This window comes from Athene cunicularia, assembly GCF_003259725.1.
Source record: "Athene cunicularia isolate RWA chromosome 19 unlocalized genomic scaffold, athCun1 chr19_part1, whole genome shotgun sequence".
In the NCBI taxonomy this organism is placed as follows: Eukaryota; Metazoa; Chordata; class Aves; order Strigiformes; family Strigidae; genus Athene; species Athene cunicularia.
In genome coordinates, this window is record NW_020799124.1 from 10,307,035 (window position 1) to 10,323,222 (window position 16,188).

The 16,188-nt window shown below is 41.7% G+C and overlaps 1 protein-coding gene across 1 annotated transcript in view; it reads left to right on the top strand.

Annotated features, from left to right (window-relative positions):
• Positions 1–2,333: 2,333 nt before the first annotated feature.
• The window catches only part of AUTS2 (AUTS2, activator of transcription and developmental regulator), a 577,537-nt gene continuing 563,682 nt past the window's right edge, over positions 2,334–16,188 (top strand). The window contains exons 1-2 of the mRNA XM_026861870.1: positions 2,334–2,366; positions 3,951–4,160. Coding sequence (XP_026717671.1) covers positions 2,334–2,366; positions 3,951–4,160 — 243 coding nt within the window. The remainder of the gene's footprint in view (positions 2,367–3,950; positions 4,161–16,188) is intronic.

Here is a 16,188-nt window from a genome sequence, read left to right on the forward strand (position 1 = left end):
ATAAAAATTGGATGAGGGAGAAAGGGCGGGAAGTGGGGAAGTGATTTATGTGGGGCCAAGTTCCCAGCCAAGTTCTGCCTCCACCAAACCCGATGGCTCCTGAGAGGGCGGAATCCGTGCGCGTCGTCCGCGGCCTCACGTGTGCTGCTGCACCCGCTGTGTGTCCGAAGCAATCCCGGGCAGTTTGCACCCTCAAACGTGAGGACTGACACCCTGTGTCGTATCTATTGAAGCTAGTTTCAATGCATCGTCTCCACCTGTGTCTCAGCTTTTATTCTTTTAACGTGTCCTGTTGCAGTCCAGTCTGCAGATGAGGAATTTAATACATATTTCTGTATACATATACATTTTAAGGCCAAATAGCTTATCTGTTGGAAGCAATGAGAGGTTCCCCCATACAGTTCAATAATACAGGGTTTTGACCCACAGCACTCTGTAATTTTCTCTGCAGTGATGTCAGCTGGTGAAAAGCAGACGGCTGTTCTGGAGGAATGTGGTTGTCTAAACACCAATCTTTATGTCTAAATTTCATAGTAAGCCCACCCACCAAACTGGATTTAAGGCCTGGTTTTACAATTTGCAGAATGGCAAGCTATGTACATACGGAGCTCCCTTTCCTCTCTTTGGTTGTGAGCAGAAGAGGCACCTTATTTTTGGAGATGTCTGCAAATTGTTCCTTCTGTCTTAGAAGGTACATTTTCATAGAGTTTGCAGAAGGTTTTGTGAATTTGGTGTCACTCATCTTTGCCGTAGGTATGCATGCAGATTCTTTCATCCCAATTCTGACATGAGCTAAACTTTCTTTCTTTAGGTGTATTTGACAGTTCATGAAACTTTATGCAGTTGGCTAGAACATGGGCTTCTTATGGAGGAGATTATGCCAGATATGCCCGTAGTGATCTGCAAAATGTGACTCATTTTACACCCTCTTTAAAGCTAATGGGAACTAGTAATTTCTTGATGGCAGTGCTAGCCCCATTAGACATTTTATAAGCTTCTGGAAGCTTGCCACTGTTTCGTTTAGATCACTCATAGCTGGGGGGGAAAAAATAAATCCCACAAAAGCTATTTAGTCATTAGGAGATTATTTTTTTTTTTCCCAGAAAGTTAGTCCCTTTCTTCACTGCTTCAACCTTTTGTATTTAGAGTGAAACCTCCATTTCTATCTATAAATACTAACTCTCTGTTTTAACAGGCATCCTGTGCTGGTATAATGTACTTTTCATAAAGTATTCAATTTTTTTATACTGATCTGAAAAAAATAAAGATTTATGTTTAGCATTAGCAGTATGGTGATAGTTATCTTAAAGCATGAATCTGTCCTGTGATAAAATATCTCATTGTTTCAATAGATTGCATTGAACACATTGGAATTCTGGTGCTTTTTCCCTGTGTTGAAGTTGCCCTGGGTGAATTGCAGTATTGGTTTTTCCAGTTTATTTCAGAGAGTGTAGCAGAATTAGGGCCAAGTGCAGGAACGGTTGTCTGAGGTCTCAGGAGGTCAACATGGATTTAGTTGCTGTAGTTGCTCTTTTTATGAAGCTATTGATGATGAGCATTGGTGAAATTGTTACTGCAATATATGACACCGAGAATTTGCCTTCTTGCATTTATGTCATGTATCAAAATCTAAAACCTTCCTGGTAAAGGAGACCAAAGGTGTGCTCAGAAGAGTGTATCTTCCCTATTTGCATTTCTTTGGGCTTGCTCCGTAGGATCGCTCAGCTTGTGTACAGTGCTTTTCACAAGTAGATCTTAAAACATATTATGAAGATCAGTGCTACTACTGACTTATTTTTCAGTAGCTGGAAGAACCAAAAAGAGACATGACATTCTTAAAATACTGATCCTACTTTATAGCTGAGGATGCTAAAGATTTTTTTTCAGCAGATTGGATAAGGATTCTAACTTTTCTGGTATGAATAACATTGTGTGAAGAAAAGCTTAGGATATTTCCCATGGTGTCTTAGGTGAAGAAGAGGTAGAAAAAATGTCTTATAGCTTTTGTTCTGTATTCACTTCTTTAATGCTTGTAAAATTATTCTTTTTACCAAATATCAAATTTGAACCTTGACTGTCTTTGATTTAATTAATCTTCTCATTGGTTCTAGCTATGAATTTTGTGAAGCTCTTGTGTTTTAGATAGGCATTTAGGGAGCATTCTTTAATTAAAGCCAAACTGACTTTTGCCTTTAGGCATGTTTTTTTTTCATTAGAATGTGGCATAATTTGAATTATATTCTCCTGAACCTGAATCTTTATGTGGCACAGGGACCAATACCCCAATATCTTTCCTACTGTCGTTATAATATTGAGTGACAATAAACAGCAGCATGAAGACTTACGAGATCACACAGTACTTCAGGGTAGGGCATAGAGAGCTTCTGGTCAAAGCAGCCAGGCATGTTAGTAGAGTATGCTTAAAGTATTATACTATTTAAGTAATATGCCCCTTGTATGGAAATACTACAGGATGTATGTAGTTCTTGGAGTAGATGTGACTTAGCAGATTGTATTCATTAGATGCAGAATATTAATTGTATTTTTGAAATGCTGGGGTTTCAACCCCAAGCCCCAAATTAAGGTTGACATGTGGGTGATTCCCACAGCCCTTCCCAAAGGGGGGTGAGTTTGCCTTCAGGCTTCCCTCCAGGGTGGTGCCGGCCTGGCAGACAGAGCCATTGGGTAAATGAGCCCCAGGGGTCCCACACTGAGTAACCAAGGGTCAGGTGTCCCACTGAGGGGTAACAGCTGGGACCACTTGCAGGCAGGGGCAGTGTCTGTCTGTGAGGTGGATGCCCTGTGCAGAGTTCCTTGTTGGGGTAGGACCTCCTGCCTCCCTGGGACTGGGCTCCAGTCAGCTCTGGCTTTGTAAATGTGGGCTGTATAGAGATTCAGTGTGTGGCTTCTTTGGTCTGATGTGTTTGGCTTGTTGACTCGGTTGTCTCTCATCCCTTCTATGGGAGACTGCATGTCACCATTTATTCCACCCATTGTTGGTCGTGTGGTGTTGTTGGGGTCAGTGGGATTGATGTCGATTATGTATAATCTGACTTGTTTGTACCCCCAGCGCTCACCCAGGTACTGACCCTTTTGTATCAAATACAATTTGGTTATTGGCTCATCTTTATGCTGGCTGTGTCCTTTATGCTAGGCCTGATCATTGGCAAAACAATTTTACACCTCTCCAATAGCTTCTAATTCCTCTCTCCTAATGACCCTTCAGCCTCTTCTTCCTCTGCCCTTAATTCTGTGTTATTGGAAATTTTTTTTTTCAAGTAACATTTATTTGAAGCAAAAGTAGGAATTCTATGGGTTGCAGGTTATGTTATAAGACTTGAGTGGTTTTTATAGGCGGGTATTGATTCTGAGGTTTAAAGAAGAGTCAGTAACAGTTTTCAAATAGAAGTGATTTTTTTACGTACCCCCTGCATTTGGGATTCTTTTGCTTAGGTCAGGCTTGAGGGAAACATCCGCTGAAGTCAATTGAGATTCATTTGCTATAACTGGATTTAAGTCAGCTCTTGCCTTGGCTTGTCAAATACAAGAAACAATAAAAATAAATGTGAAAAACCAAGCCTTGTTTAAATCAAAAATGATTGCTAATTTAAACATTATAAACGTACGCTGTCTTCTAAATGCATGCACACTTGATACATGGGATGTTTTTGAGAATGATGAAGTTGACAGTATAAAATCTAAAGGAGTATGTGTTCACTTCCATGCACTTGCTTCATCTTAGAAATTTTATTTTGTGTTTGCCTATCATTTGATGGGCATTCGTGAAGACTGTTTTTTCCTATTCTGGTGACTGTGGCATTGCCCTGAGAATGCTGTGCTGGTCACAGCACAGCTGCTTAAATGCTGATTAAAGAGATCGCCCAAATCAGAGCCATATCTTAACCGCTGTTTTTTTCTTCTCTTCCTTTCCCTGCTCTCTCCCTCTGCAGAAGGACGTAGCTCTGAAACCTCAGGAACGCGTGGAGAAGCGTCAGAATCCTCTAGCCAAGAAAAAACGGGAAGCACTTACCAATGGGCTGTCGTATCTTCCGAAAAAGAACAGACTTCACCACCACCAGTACAGCTCTGACCGAGAAAATGATCGTAATCTTTGTCAGCACCTTGGGAAAAGGAAGAAAATACCGAAGGGCCTCAGACAGGTGGGAGAGAAGTTATCTGTTGTGGGGAGGGAGGGCTTTGGCTTTTAGCACGTGGTATGTGGAAGCGGATTTCTCACTTATTTTAACCCCTTTGTAGGTGTTTTATTCTTGGTCTCTTGGGTGCCATTTGGTATTGTGTCCTGGTACTAGAAGAGATTTAAGTGAGTGGGAAAGCAAGCAGTGTATTGATGTTAGAGCCGAGCTGATTAATAAATGTGCAAGGGCTGGAGGAGCTTCCCACAGACTGGCTGTGAGACTGTAGGGGGCAAACAAATGTGGTCTCTCTACTACATTGTTAGGCCAACTTTGTACTATAAATATGCCCTCTTTGTAAACAGAAGCATAAGACCCTTCTGAACATCAAGGGCAAGCTGAGGTAATGTCAAGAGGGGCAGCTGTTAATCAAGACAAACCTCTTAAGACTAGTTATGGTGTGAGGAGCTCCTTTGTAGGACATCAGTGGTACCAAGGTATGCTGGTTTGGGTTACTAATCCCTTACCCGTAAGCACGAACTTCCTGACTCCCCAACACTGGTGCTCATACTGCGGGAGCTGTGGCACATGTGTGACAGAAGTGAGCATGTAGCATCCAAGGTTGCAAAGACTGAGGTGGGAAATCTTGGTCTCTTCTTCAGGACTGTGCAGTGCTGTGTTACGTTTTTTTAAAAAAGAAGAAAGCGTGACAAATATGATTTCTCTCAAGAGAAGGCTGTGGGGGAAAAAAAGAGCCATATTTTGCTTTTTTTAATGAATAAATATCCCCTGTGTGTTTGTTATATATAAAAGACTAATTAGGGCTGGGGATTTTAAGAGTAGCATGTGCGTGTGTGGTCATTTGGCTCACTGTCTGCGGAACTGAAGTCTAAAGCAACAGGAAGGTGGCCAGTTTTGGCTTAAATTTGAGTGAAGTTAATGACACACTAACCAAAATTTATATGTCTAATGGATGTGGCTGATATTCATTGAATAAGTCTTCATCCTTGTTTAGTGCAAACCAAACATTGCTTTGCAGAGAAACTTTTAGAAAATAGTGAGACTTTGCTGCTTCTTGTTTTGTGAGCTCAGGGAAATAGAAGGAACATTGAGGATGACAATGACATTGACTTGTATTCGTTTTGATAGTTACAGAAGTTGGTAAAAAAATATGTTTTCATGATTATTTTTACGCCTACATGGTGTATAGAAATAAAATAAGAGATTATACAGTGCTGCAGCCAAGCAAACAAATTGTAAAATGCTTATTCTACACTACCACACCCATTAAAGGTATTTCTTTTTATTTTGTGTTTCAAAGGGAGGTGGGAAAACTCTTCAGGATAGATGATACCATGGTTACATTACAAGGAGATTCTGAAAGTTGCTGTGTTTTCCTGTCTGTTTTCTCTGTTCACTTACATGATCTTCACTCTATTCCTTTTTAGTATATCAAATGGTAACTGTATCTGCTTTGTACAATAGGAACTGGCCTTCGTAAAAGCTGACTTTTTGCACTATTTGATTCCCCTGGCATTGCCTGCTGTCAGGTGAAACCTTTCTTCCAGATACTTAAACTATGAAAGAATCAGCCTCACTGCTGATCGAGGTTATTTGTGAGGTTATGTTTTTAGGAATAAATATACACTGGCTTGAAAGATATTGAGTTGACAAATGTTATGGAAAATGTTTTTTTCCTTTTAGCTGATAAATCTGAGTACTCAGCCTAATTCCTGAGGGATAAGGCTGAGAGGAAATCAAATATCTTGCTCAGTATAAATTTAATACATTTGGTAGGGGTGTAGCTCCTTAGATAAGAACATTTTAGTCTCATGAACAGTTTAGGTGCTGACAAATCCAAGTGGCTTTGGCACTTAGACGTGGAAAAAAGATGTCATGGAAAAGACTATAAAGCTTATTTGAGAGTCATGCCCACAACCTTTATATATAGTGTTTCTGGTAAGCATTTTCTGTCATCTTTCAAGACAAATGGTGAAGACTTCAAAAAAAGGAGGAGAATGATAACTTCTGAGGATGGTTTTCTCTGATCATGTAACGCTTTTCATCCTAGAGTGACTCTTGGCTGCACACCTTGGGTTTGCTTCCCCACCCAGCTCCATCCCACTGAATTTCTGGGCTGTCAATAGGAAGTAAAGTTGGTTGTCAGCCTTCTCAGATGACAGCAAGGCAAGAACTGGGGCCACTGTGTTTTGTGCTTGACGAAGTAGGAGGGCCCAAAGCCAATTAAAGTTCAGTATGCTTCTGGGTATATGTGATGTCCTTGCTATATTAGGGCTATATATTTTATATGTAAACAATATATCTTGCCCCTGTTGGAGGAATCCTGAACTGTCACATGTGAATATTAGAATTGGATGGTAGGATGCATTCTCAGTGCTGTCACTCGTATTCCTGTGCTGGCATAAGATCTTGGCTGCAGTCTGTCCCTGTTGGGAAGTGTTTTATACTCAAAGATCTTGTTCGTTGCTTTACCAATAGTTAACAGTCCGGTCTGATATGTCTTTCTGTGAAATCTGTTATCTGCTGGAAATACCTCTCACATGCAGGATTTAGTTGAAGTCAGCTATTGGAAGGATTGCTAATTAGTTTTCAGAGAAAATCCTTGCAGTATTCATGCAGGTATTTATCCAGCTATGCTGAAATGCCTACAGGTTTATTGAAATCCAGAAAATGTGAAACTGTAGGTTAATTAAAGCTCATATTTTACTAGTGAGAAGACTTTTGAACTCTGCTTTGTGAGCTTTTATAAATGTACTTATTAAATGCCTCAAGGAAATTTTACTTGGCGTTAAACAAACATAAGACTCGTCAGAATATTTCTCCAGCGTTTTAAATTTAATTTCCTTTACGTTAATTGGTGATGGTGTGTTTTTGTGTGTTTTCTGTAAAAATCAATTGGAAATCTTAAAGTGAACATTTTTAAGCTATCAAAAGGCTGGCAAAAATTTTTAAATAGTTTTTAATGAGTTTTTATTCCTCAGAGTTCAAGCAGAGGGGGGCGTATCAGGAAACAATGAGTTTTCATTGCAGAAGGAGTGTTGAGAGTATTTTGAATAGTGAGAGGGAAGGACCATTTCTCTTTATTCAGTGGATGTGTGTTTTGGAAGGAGCAAAAGACACTGACTTCTATTCTCTCTACCGTTTTCTTCATGTACTGGGAGATTCATATGCCTTCTTGCAGCAAAGGATCGTCTTTGGCATATGCTGCTAAAACAGCAATCTGTGTGCTGGGCAAGTGGTATCTTAGCTGGCTTACATGTATACAAGAGCCAACTGCTGCTAGGCGCTACCTTCACCGCCTGATTCCAAAGACACTTGCAGAATATTAAATCCCAATCCCAGATATTGTGTGAGTGCAAGGAAGGAGACAAACTGGTAATAAATAAGGGGCAGATGATGAATAGTGGTAAGAAAATGCATGATGGAGAGATGAATTAGGGGGCAAATTTTAATAAGATAAAGGAAAAATGGGAAGAATAGCAAAAAAAGATACACTGCTGACTCCGGCAGTCATCAACTAAAAGCATTATAAATTATTAGCTATAACCTTGTAGCCCATTTCATGAATCAATTAAAGGGGAGGAAGGGATGTATTGAACTTCTCCTTCTCAGAATGAAGTCCACGATCCCCTTGGCAGTCTCACCCTGAAGGCCTGCATCCTAAATTTGAGACTGCCAAGGCTGTGGATGGCTGATCTGGACGGCTGCTGTTGTCCCCTGTCATCATCACTTGCAAACATCACGTCGTTAACTGTGTTGCAGATTTAGTTCTAGCACGCTTGTCTCCTGCTGCAGAGGTGCTCGTGTGCTTCAGTGCAGCAAACCTCTGGTGCAGGGGGTGACATAACTACCGTGTGATCTGCATTTAATCACGCTTACAGTCACAAATGGCATTTGCACGCTTTTAGACAAGCCTGTACATGACAGGTAATGAGAGGGGAGCGGGAGGTGGGTGTTAGCTGTATGGTTTGTGGTGACATTGGTCGGGGAGCTGAGCAGATGGGTTTGATTGTCACCGGCAGTGAGATTCCAGTGAGAGCTGACTGTGGTGACAAGCGATTTACAATGTGCTATTTACAGTTTGGGTTTGCAGTCTCTCAATGACATCCGAGTGCTCTTTAGCAACTGCTTTCATTACTGCTTTTCTAAGAGCTGTTAATTGAAAATGAAATTGTGGGTGGGCTTTGGGAGTGGAGTAACAGCTACAAGGATTATACGCAACCACGGAGAACTGTTTAATTTCTTTGACTCCCAACTTGTATCTCTGTGCAGCAGCAAGGGCAAAATGTGTATGTATTGTACAGAGTGAGGTCAGACACCTTGGAAATACTGCATACAGCATTCATACACCCGTAATGAGTGATAAAGGCTTGAATCTCCTTTTACATAGCTACTGTGATTTTGGATTACTTTACTGGCAGCCAGTGGACTTCAGTAACTATAAAACTGCTGAAAATCAAGAAGGAGCCTGGGCCATGAAGATAGCTTGTGTGGGACAATACAGAGGTTTGCAAGTGATGCTGGGTGTGTTTGGGCTACTCTTACGCTGCTGGAGGTTGGGCTCTGTAGGACTGAAGTTAAAGGAAGCGTTTCTAGGTACTCGTAGAGCATGGGACAGTGTTGCATACCTTAGGAGCAGTACCAGCTGGTCATCAGGTCAGCACTAATACTACCATGCATTAATGGAAATAAAGAAAATGTTTCTTTCCATTCTGTTTGTAAAGAGAGTTTTGGGGGGTTTTGGGGTTTTTTTTACATTTTAAAATGCTAGCACTACCCCTTTGAAATTACTAGGTTTGCTGTTTGTGTTACAACTTACACAGTGTGTTTTGATTATGTGCAAGTGTGGCCAAAAGGTTGAAGTCACCTGAAGTAAATGTCACAAGCAACAGTAGTTTTCAGGGGCACTGGTTTAATGAAAATTTGTCTACTCTGTGCTGGTATCATGTCATGCAAGGGCATTGTTTATTTGGATTTATTTGTCAATCCACTTTATTAATGCCATTTAATTTGAAAAATAACTGCGAAATGATGAAAAAGTCAGATTACAGCGCTGGAAGTATAGAAAGGGCCATATACAGGTATCTGTGCTTTGCGGTTACATCACAGCATTAGTGAATGTAGTAATATAGTGGAAGAAGATGCTTGTGTGATTAAGGGAGATAGGTAGATCTGAGCTTTAAGAAGCCTTTGTAGGATGGAAAAGGAGCACATCTGTGAGAAAGGGAAAGGGATGAAGTGGTGGGGCTTTGCACAGGCTGTGCAGTCTGGTTTTTCAAAGGGGTAAATATTACACAGAGGTGTGCGTATGAAGGGATATGCCCAAAGAGAGGGCCTGTTGTGTGCATTAACATCACCCATGTCTGCTAATGTCCAGCTCACTGTTATCTAGTCTACCATCGTGCTGAACGTTGAGTGCTTTGTGCTGGCCGGTCGGTAATTTCATCCTTGAAAGGGAACCATGCTTTGTTGTGCACACATAGGCAGTATGTCGATTTTGGTATGTGTGAGAAAATGTGTGTCTAAAAGCTGGGCTGCTATTCAGTTGCCCCTCTCATTTCCCTCTCAGAAACTGCTGCTGGTGACAAACAGTGCTTGAATTACAGGCGTTTTGTGATTCTCAACTGCTGTTTGCTTCTGATCAGGGGCCACAGAAATCTCCAGCTGCACTTAACCCGCAGTCACCATATCCAGTGCGTCATCTGTGAAGGCATCCAGCTGCTCGAAAGCATCCAAACAACTTCTGGGCCCTGATAATATATAATTGAGCTCAACGGGCACAGAAAAGATTGTTGTTCTCTATAGAAGGGACTGAAAAATGATGTGTTGCTTCATGTGCCTGTTGTTCTGTGCTGCACATGCTTCCCCCCCCGCCTCCCCCGGTTTAATAAAGTTCCTGAATAGGTCCTTTGGATTTCTTGAAAACACACACAAAACCAGGCACGTAATGTGAAATCCAGAGCCATTCACAAAACCAAGCGCGATGGCAGGATTCAGCTATCGTTTTCTGAGTGAGGCAAGGAGCTGTGCTCCACAGCATGCCGAAGCAAACACCTGCATTCATTGATCAACTGCTCGTAGAAGCTGCCACTTTACTGAAGATTTGCCTGCAGTGACGTGTCACGGGCGTTTCCCCCCCTTATAATCACCAGTTTCACCTGCAATTTTTCAATAAGCTATTGAATTATACCTCTCTAAATGATACCCTGCAAATCCAGCGGGCCCTAATTGCTAATGATGGTTCTGAAAGACTTTCATTTGACTGTAATTAGGTTTGCAAGCAATCAGCTGCCCTTATCAGAATTGAAAACACATATAATGTAAAATACGGGCTGGTGGGAATGTAGCGTTTTCTTAAAAGGAGGAGGGAAGAGGAAGATGTTTTATTAGCAGAAGCTGTGACATATTTTAACACCTTGAAAACATCATGTGTGAAATTAATTCTGTTCAGTATTGTACCATCTGGCAGTGTTATTGTTCTGTATATATTGCCATGTAAAGTGTGCTGTTTTCGTCTGGGTATGAGCCTGTGTTTGAAATAGTAATCATGAGTCAAATTGATTACTAAGGATGTTATCCCTGCTAGATAGGTTAAAACTACATATTGGGAAATCCCATAGACTTAAAATGGCTTCCCTATGGATAGCTTCACTTGCAGGGCTGATAATATTGGGAAAAAAGGGCCTTGTTTTTGCCATGCCCCTCTCCTGTGAATGAGTGTATGTGTTCGGAGGTAAGCGAAATTCTATCCAGGTATTGTTTACTGAAGCTGAAGTAGAAAATGCCTGTATCTTAGACTCAGTACCATGATAATTGTTTAATAATACACTACTGTTTTGATCCTGTCTCTATGCTACTGTGCTGAACACCCAGCTCAGAGCCTCCTGTGAGAGCGAACAGGCATTAGCAGCTTGTGTCTCCAGGCTCTGATGTAGGCACAGAGAGTCCCTGCTTGTACACTCAGAAGAATATACGTTTAAAACCTGATTACAATCTGGTGTCTGCCCATGCTGGCTAAAATATCGGCTGTTTGGCAGTGTGGAGTGTCTCCAACCAGGACTCGGACATGGGCGTTAATACCTGCTGTGGTCACCAGTGTTACTTCAGGTAGTAGAGCTTGTACAGCCAAGGCAGAGCTGGAAGAACTTGGGTCATATCTAGAAGCAGGAATAAATGGTGGGATATTAATATCTCCCATGTTTCTCTGGAGCCAGTGTTGTGAGCCGATTGCACCTGGGGTGTTGCAGAAAGGTTCCTCTGCCTCCCCTGCTTTCACCTGCCATCGCTGTTGTGTTGCAGGTGATCAAGCTTGTAAGAAAATGAGCAATGTTGGCATGTTTTCATTTCTAATGCAAATTTTGCCACCGCTTTACAGTCTGCCTTGCTGCATCTCACTTCGTCTTTTAGCTCCAGTTTATGCAGCTGTGAAATGGAGTTGCCGGAGAGATGTCAGCACCCTGTCACCAGACCAGGTAACGCTGCTGGGAGAAAGTGCCCCTGTGTGCACCGCTCACCCGATCCATCCAGTGTAGCAAGCTCACAGCAAATTCCAAACTGCAAAAAAGATTAAAAACAGTGACTTTTGGGTTAACCTAATTATGTTAATCAATTAGTTATCTTGAGAATAATAGTACAAAAAAATTTACCGTGCACAGAGCAGTTAGTGTCTCCCAGGATTATCTTTTTTCTTTTAATGTTGGCACCCTACTTTAATTGAAAACTTAAATGATTATTAAAGGTGCCGTTTTGGGAAGTGAACCATATTCTAAATGTGCGATGCAATCAATTGCTGTCTTAAAAGTTCCTAAGCATGTTACCAATAAGGAATTAAGCAAAAAATTAATTTCAGCTGAGGCTGCTTGGAGATAAATTAAGCTCTAGCTTAAGTGATATAAGACAGTATAATAAAGTAACCATTTTGAATTAAAAAAAGAAATTCTCCAGCATTTTTTACAACAATTTTTTCATATTCTACAAATACACCTTCAGTCTAAGCCAAGACTTCTGACCTGTAGATTTGCCTGTGTATTAACTGAAAGCACAGCAGCTCATCCTCAATTCTTTAATGAGAAAACTAAAGTGTTGAAGCTATGTTATGTAATTCTTTCTTTTTTCCCCACAAACTCTATTTACAAAGGGAGGAGGTGTAAGAGCGATGTATTTGAATGTGGCTGTAGCATCCAACAGTGCACTTGTGGGTGTGCGACATCTTTCTGGCGCAGGGCCCGTCGGCAGGTGCCGCAGGGAGCAGGGGTCTGTGTGCTGGTGCTGTTCTCGCTGTAACACCCGGCTGGGCAGGCAGGTAGGCACGGGGGTGGGGGTGCGATACGTTGTCGTGGTTTAACACCGCCGGCAGCTAAGCCCCACACAGCCGCTTGTTCACTCACCCCACAGCAGGATAGAGGAGAGAATTGGAAGAGTAGAAGTGAAAAAACTTGTGGGATGAGATAAAGACAGTTTAATAGGTAAAGCAAAAGCTGCACACGCAGGCAAATCAAAACAATGAATCCGTTCGCCACCTCCCCCGGGCAGGCAGGTGCTCAGCCATCTCCAGGACAGCGGGGCTCCCTCACGCGTGACGGTGACTTGGGCAGACAAACGCCATCACTCCGAACGTCCCCCCTTCCTCCTTCCCCAGCTCTCTGTGCCGAGCGGGACGCCCTACGGCCTGGGACGTCCCTGTGGGCAGTTGGGGTCAGCTGTCCCGGCCGTGTCCCCTCCCAACTCCTTGTGCACCCCCAGCCCCTCGCTGGTGGGGTGGGGTGAGAGGCAGGAAAGGCCTCGGCTCTATGTGAGCCCTGCGCAGCCATCACTAAACCATCCCTGTGCTACCAACACTGTTCCCAGCACAAACCCAAACCACAGCCCCACATGGCTACCGTGAAGGAGATTAACTCTACCCCAGCCAAAACCAGCACAACCCTGTCTGCAAGCACTGTGGTTTGGGAAGAGCCGTAGGAGCAGGAGAGCAGCCTCAGGAATGTGTCAGGATCCCGAGTGACATTTAGACTCTTAGTTAGGCTTTTGTAACCTTAGGCCTAGCTCCTGAGTGGCAAAACTCCAGGGATTCAGGGGCATGCACCTAGGCTGTGTGCTTGAGGAGTGTGTGGGGATGCTTTTGAAATGTCAGTGAACAGCCCTCGGAGGAGCTGTTCCCTTGCCAAGGCTCCCTGGTGTGGCCATTCCGAGGGGAAGATGATGGCAGGGGTAGAGGCAATTCCTTGAATTAAGTAGGAAGGATGTTTTTCTCTCTCCTTGTAAACTAAAGGCAGCACTTCTGATTTTGTAGCTGACTTGTTCCAAAGAGGAGGGAGGCTGTAATTTCCTTAGATCTGAACAGCAGCTTTTTGGCTGAGATTTATTGGAAGCAGAAAGTAAATGGCAGTGTGAGTGGCAGTGTTACCGTAGCCTGGTAAGCTGAAGCAGTGTGAAATTCAGGTACTGAGCCCACCCAACTGTGTGTTTGCAGCGCTTTGTGGTGCCGCTGTGGAGGTTTTGAGCCTTTCCTGGGTTTAGCCTGGCAGTGGCCATGGAGGGGCAGCTCTGGCCAGCCCCAGAGGCCACCCGCTCTCCCCATGATGGCACAGCCTGTCTGAAAGAAATGTGTGTGCATGGCTAATCTTTCTGCTATTTATTTCATTTTGGCAAAAAATGACCTGTGTACAAAGCTCAAGAAAATTATTTATAATCTTCCTCAACCCTGAGGATGTTATTCTTTACTTTGTGTGGTTTCGCAAGTTGGAATGTTGTATTTCCATAAAATTAAGACATTTTAAATTTTGCTTGTGCCCAAACCCGCTGAAATAGAACAAACTTTTAAATATAAGTCCCCATTTCTTACGTTTAATCCTTTTTCATACTATATGACCTATATGCACTAGGAAAGCCTCCTTTGTTACTAGAAAAAATGTGATATAGCTTTTTTTTATACTGAGCTTTCTGTACTCTTGAATAATTCAAAGGGATATTTTGAATTGGTTCCATTGCTGGTTGAAGAATGCAGTGTGGCCATTACTACATAAGGCCATGACTCCTAAACCAGACAAAACCAAATTGTCCTTTTATCCTGACCTTTCCCTGGAACAATTTTTTCTGTTCAGTATTAAAATACAGTGATGTTATATAGGTGAAAATTAAAGAGTTACCCTTAAGTAAAAGTTACTGTTGCTAAAAGAAAAAAATATTTTAATAGAAGATCAACTGCAAAAGTTACAGTGTTTCTAGTGCTGTTGGAAGTTTGCCTCCAAGATCCACGATACCGTATAGGCTATGACAAAATACATGCTCCTGATGCTTCTAACTTTCCATTTTTTAATAGTGTAGGAGCAGTTTCAGATTTATCTTGTTGTACTGGATCAGCTATTGGAAAGATTATTCACTCTAACATGAATGGACTTTCTTGAAGTCGTAACAAAGTCCATCCTTACTTTGGAAAGTGCGTGAGTATGTTCTTAGCATTAGCTGTTTTCCTGATGCCTGTTTTCTTACACTGCTGATCTCTGTGAGCTGTTGTAGTGCCCTGTTTTCAAGAAAAGAGAATTCTCTGCCTTCTCCCATTAAGGAAGAATTTCTGTTGGTTTAATCACACTTTCTCCTAGCATGGGAGACACCAGAAGAATGTAGTAGTCCCACAAAATGAAGACATGGAAATAGGATGATAGCCTTTCTCGATCTGTCCCATGTGTGAACATCTGTGAGGCATAAGATCTATTTAAGATACCGTACAAGTTTGGCAAAAGACTACATGGGTGTAAACTGGCATAAAATAAATGTTAGCAAGAAGTTAAGCTTTCAACTCAAAGCCTAGTGGAATTCTGCAAGAAATTGTGGGAGGAGGAAGCAGGAAAATAATTGGTTTGCAGACACAAGTTGATTTAGATCATATAAAAAGAAAAAGCTATATGCCATTAAAGTCTCTGACAGCAAAGAGTTGAATCACTGACCTTGAAGTTCCTGTGTACTGTCTGCCCATTTGCCTTCCCAGTTAATAGAGTTACAAACAGAGGTAGGAACCCACATGCCTAAGAAAGAAGAATTGAGTTCCCTCTCACTCAGCTCACATGCACAGAGAAACAAGAGAGGTTTGCTCACAAAATGCAGTCAGGCCTAAGCCCAGCTTGCCCCACTAACCTTCCCCTCCAGTCTCCCGATGCTAAAGAAGTCCTTAAATTAATAAAAATAGTAAAGTTGTGAATGGGTGTAGAACCGGAAACTGACATTTATTACTTTTTCTTTAAGAGATTTCAGGTTGGCTTTGTCTAAATATTGTAATAAAAATATTTAAATCATAATACAGGTGGATTTTATCCTAGACATATGAAGCAGCAAATATTTGGTGCATGAAAATTTTACATGGTGCTCTCTTTATTTTTGCTGACTTTACTCATTTATTTCCTTCTGAGCAGGTTTTACTCTAGTTGAATAAATAAATCTCATACTTTTATAAATAAAAATAAAAATCAAGTGCCCAAATCAAGTGTCCAAAGTAGGGAGAGGGTTAATAAAAATGGAAATTCTGTTAAAATTACTAATCAATCTGTTTAATGTTTTATAGTCTCCCCTCCCCCTAACTCATGTTCTTCTCTTGTAAAGCACCTTATTGCTTCCTGCCTTGTTTACCGGCTTTTAGCAAGTCAAGCAGCTTTCAGATTGCTTTGATGTTAATTATAGAACTTGTTCAATAGGGCTTGCTAGGTGAGGAAAAATAGCTCATATGTTTAAGAAAATAAATATACAGACAAGTGATCTGTGCTTTGGTTCTGAAGAAGGAAATGACAAGATACTGATGACTCAGTGTTGTGTTGTCAAATAAAGGCTGTGTTTGTGTGGCGTGCTGCTCTCGGTTTGCAGGGTTGGATATTAGTCGTCTTCGCTTTCTTGATGATCAAGCGGACTTATGTGCTGAGGGCTGAACCTTGTAACTGTAAAAGGAGTTGAGTTTCAATACCTCTTGTGCCAAAGTGAAAAATTCAAGAAAGAGGGATTTCGCCTTAGCCCACAAAAGCTGTTACTATAAGCTAGCCCTTTGGGTCGT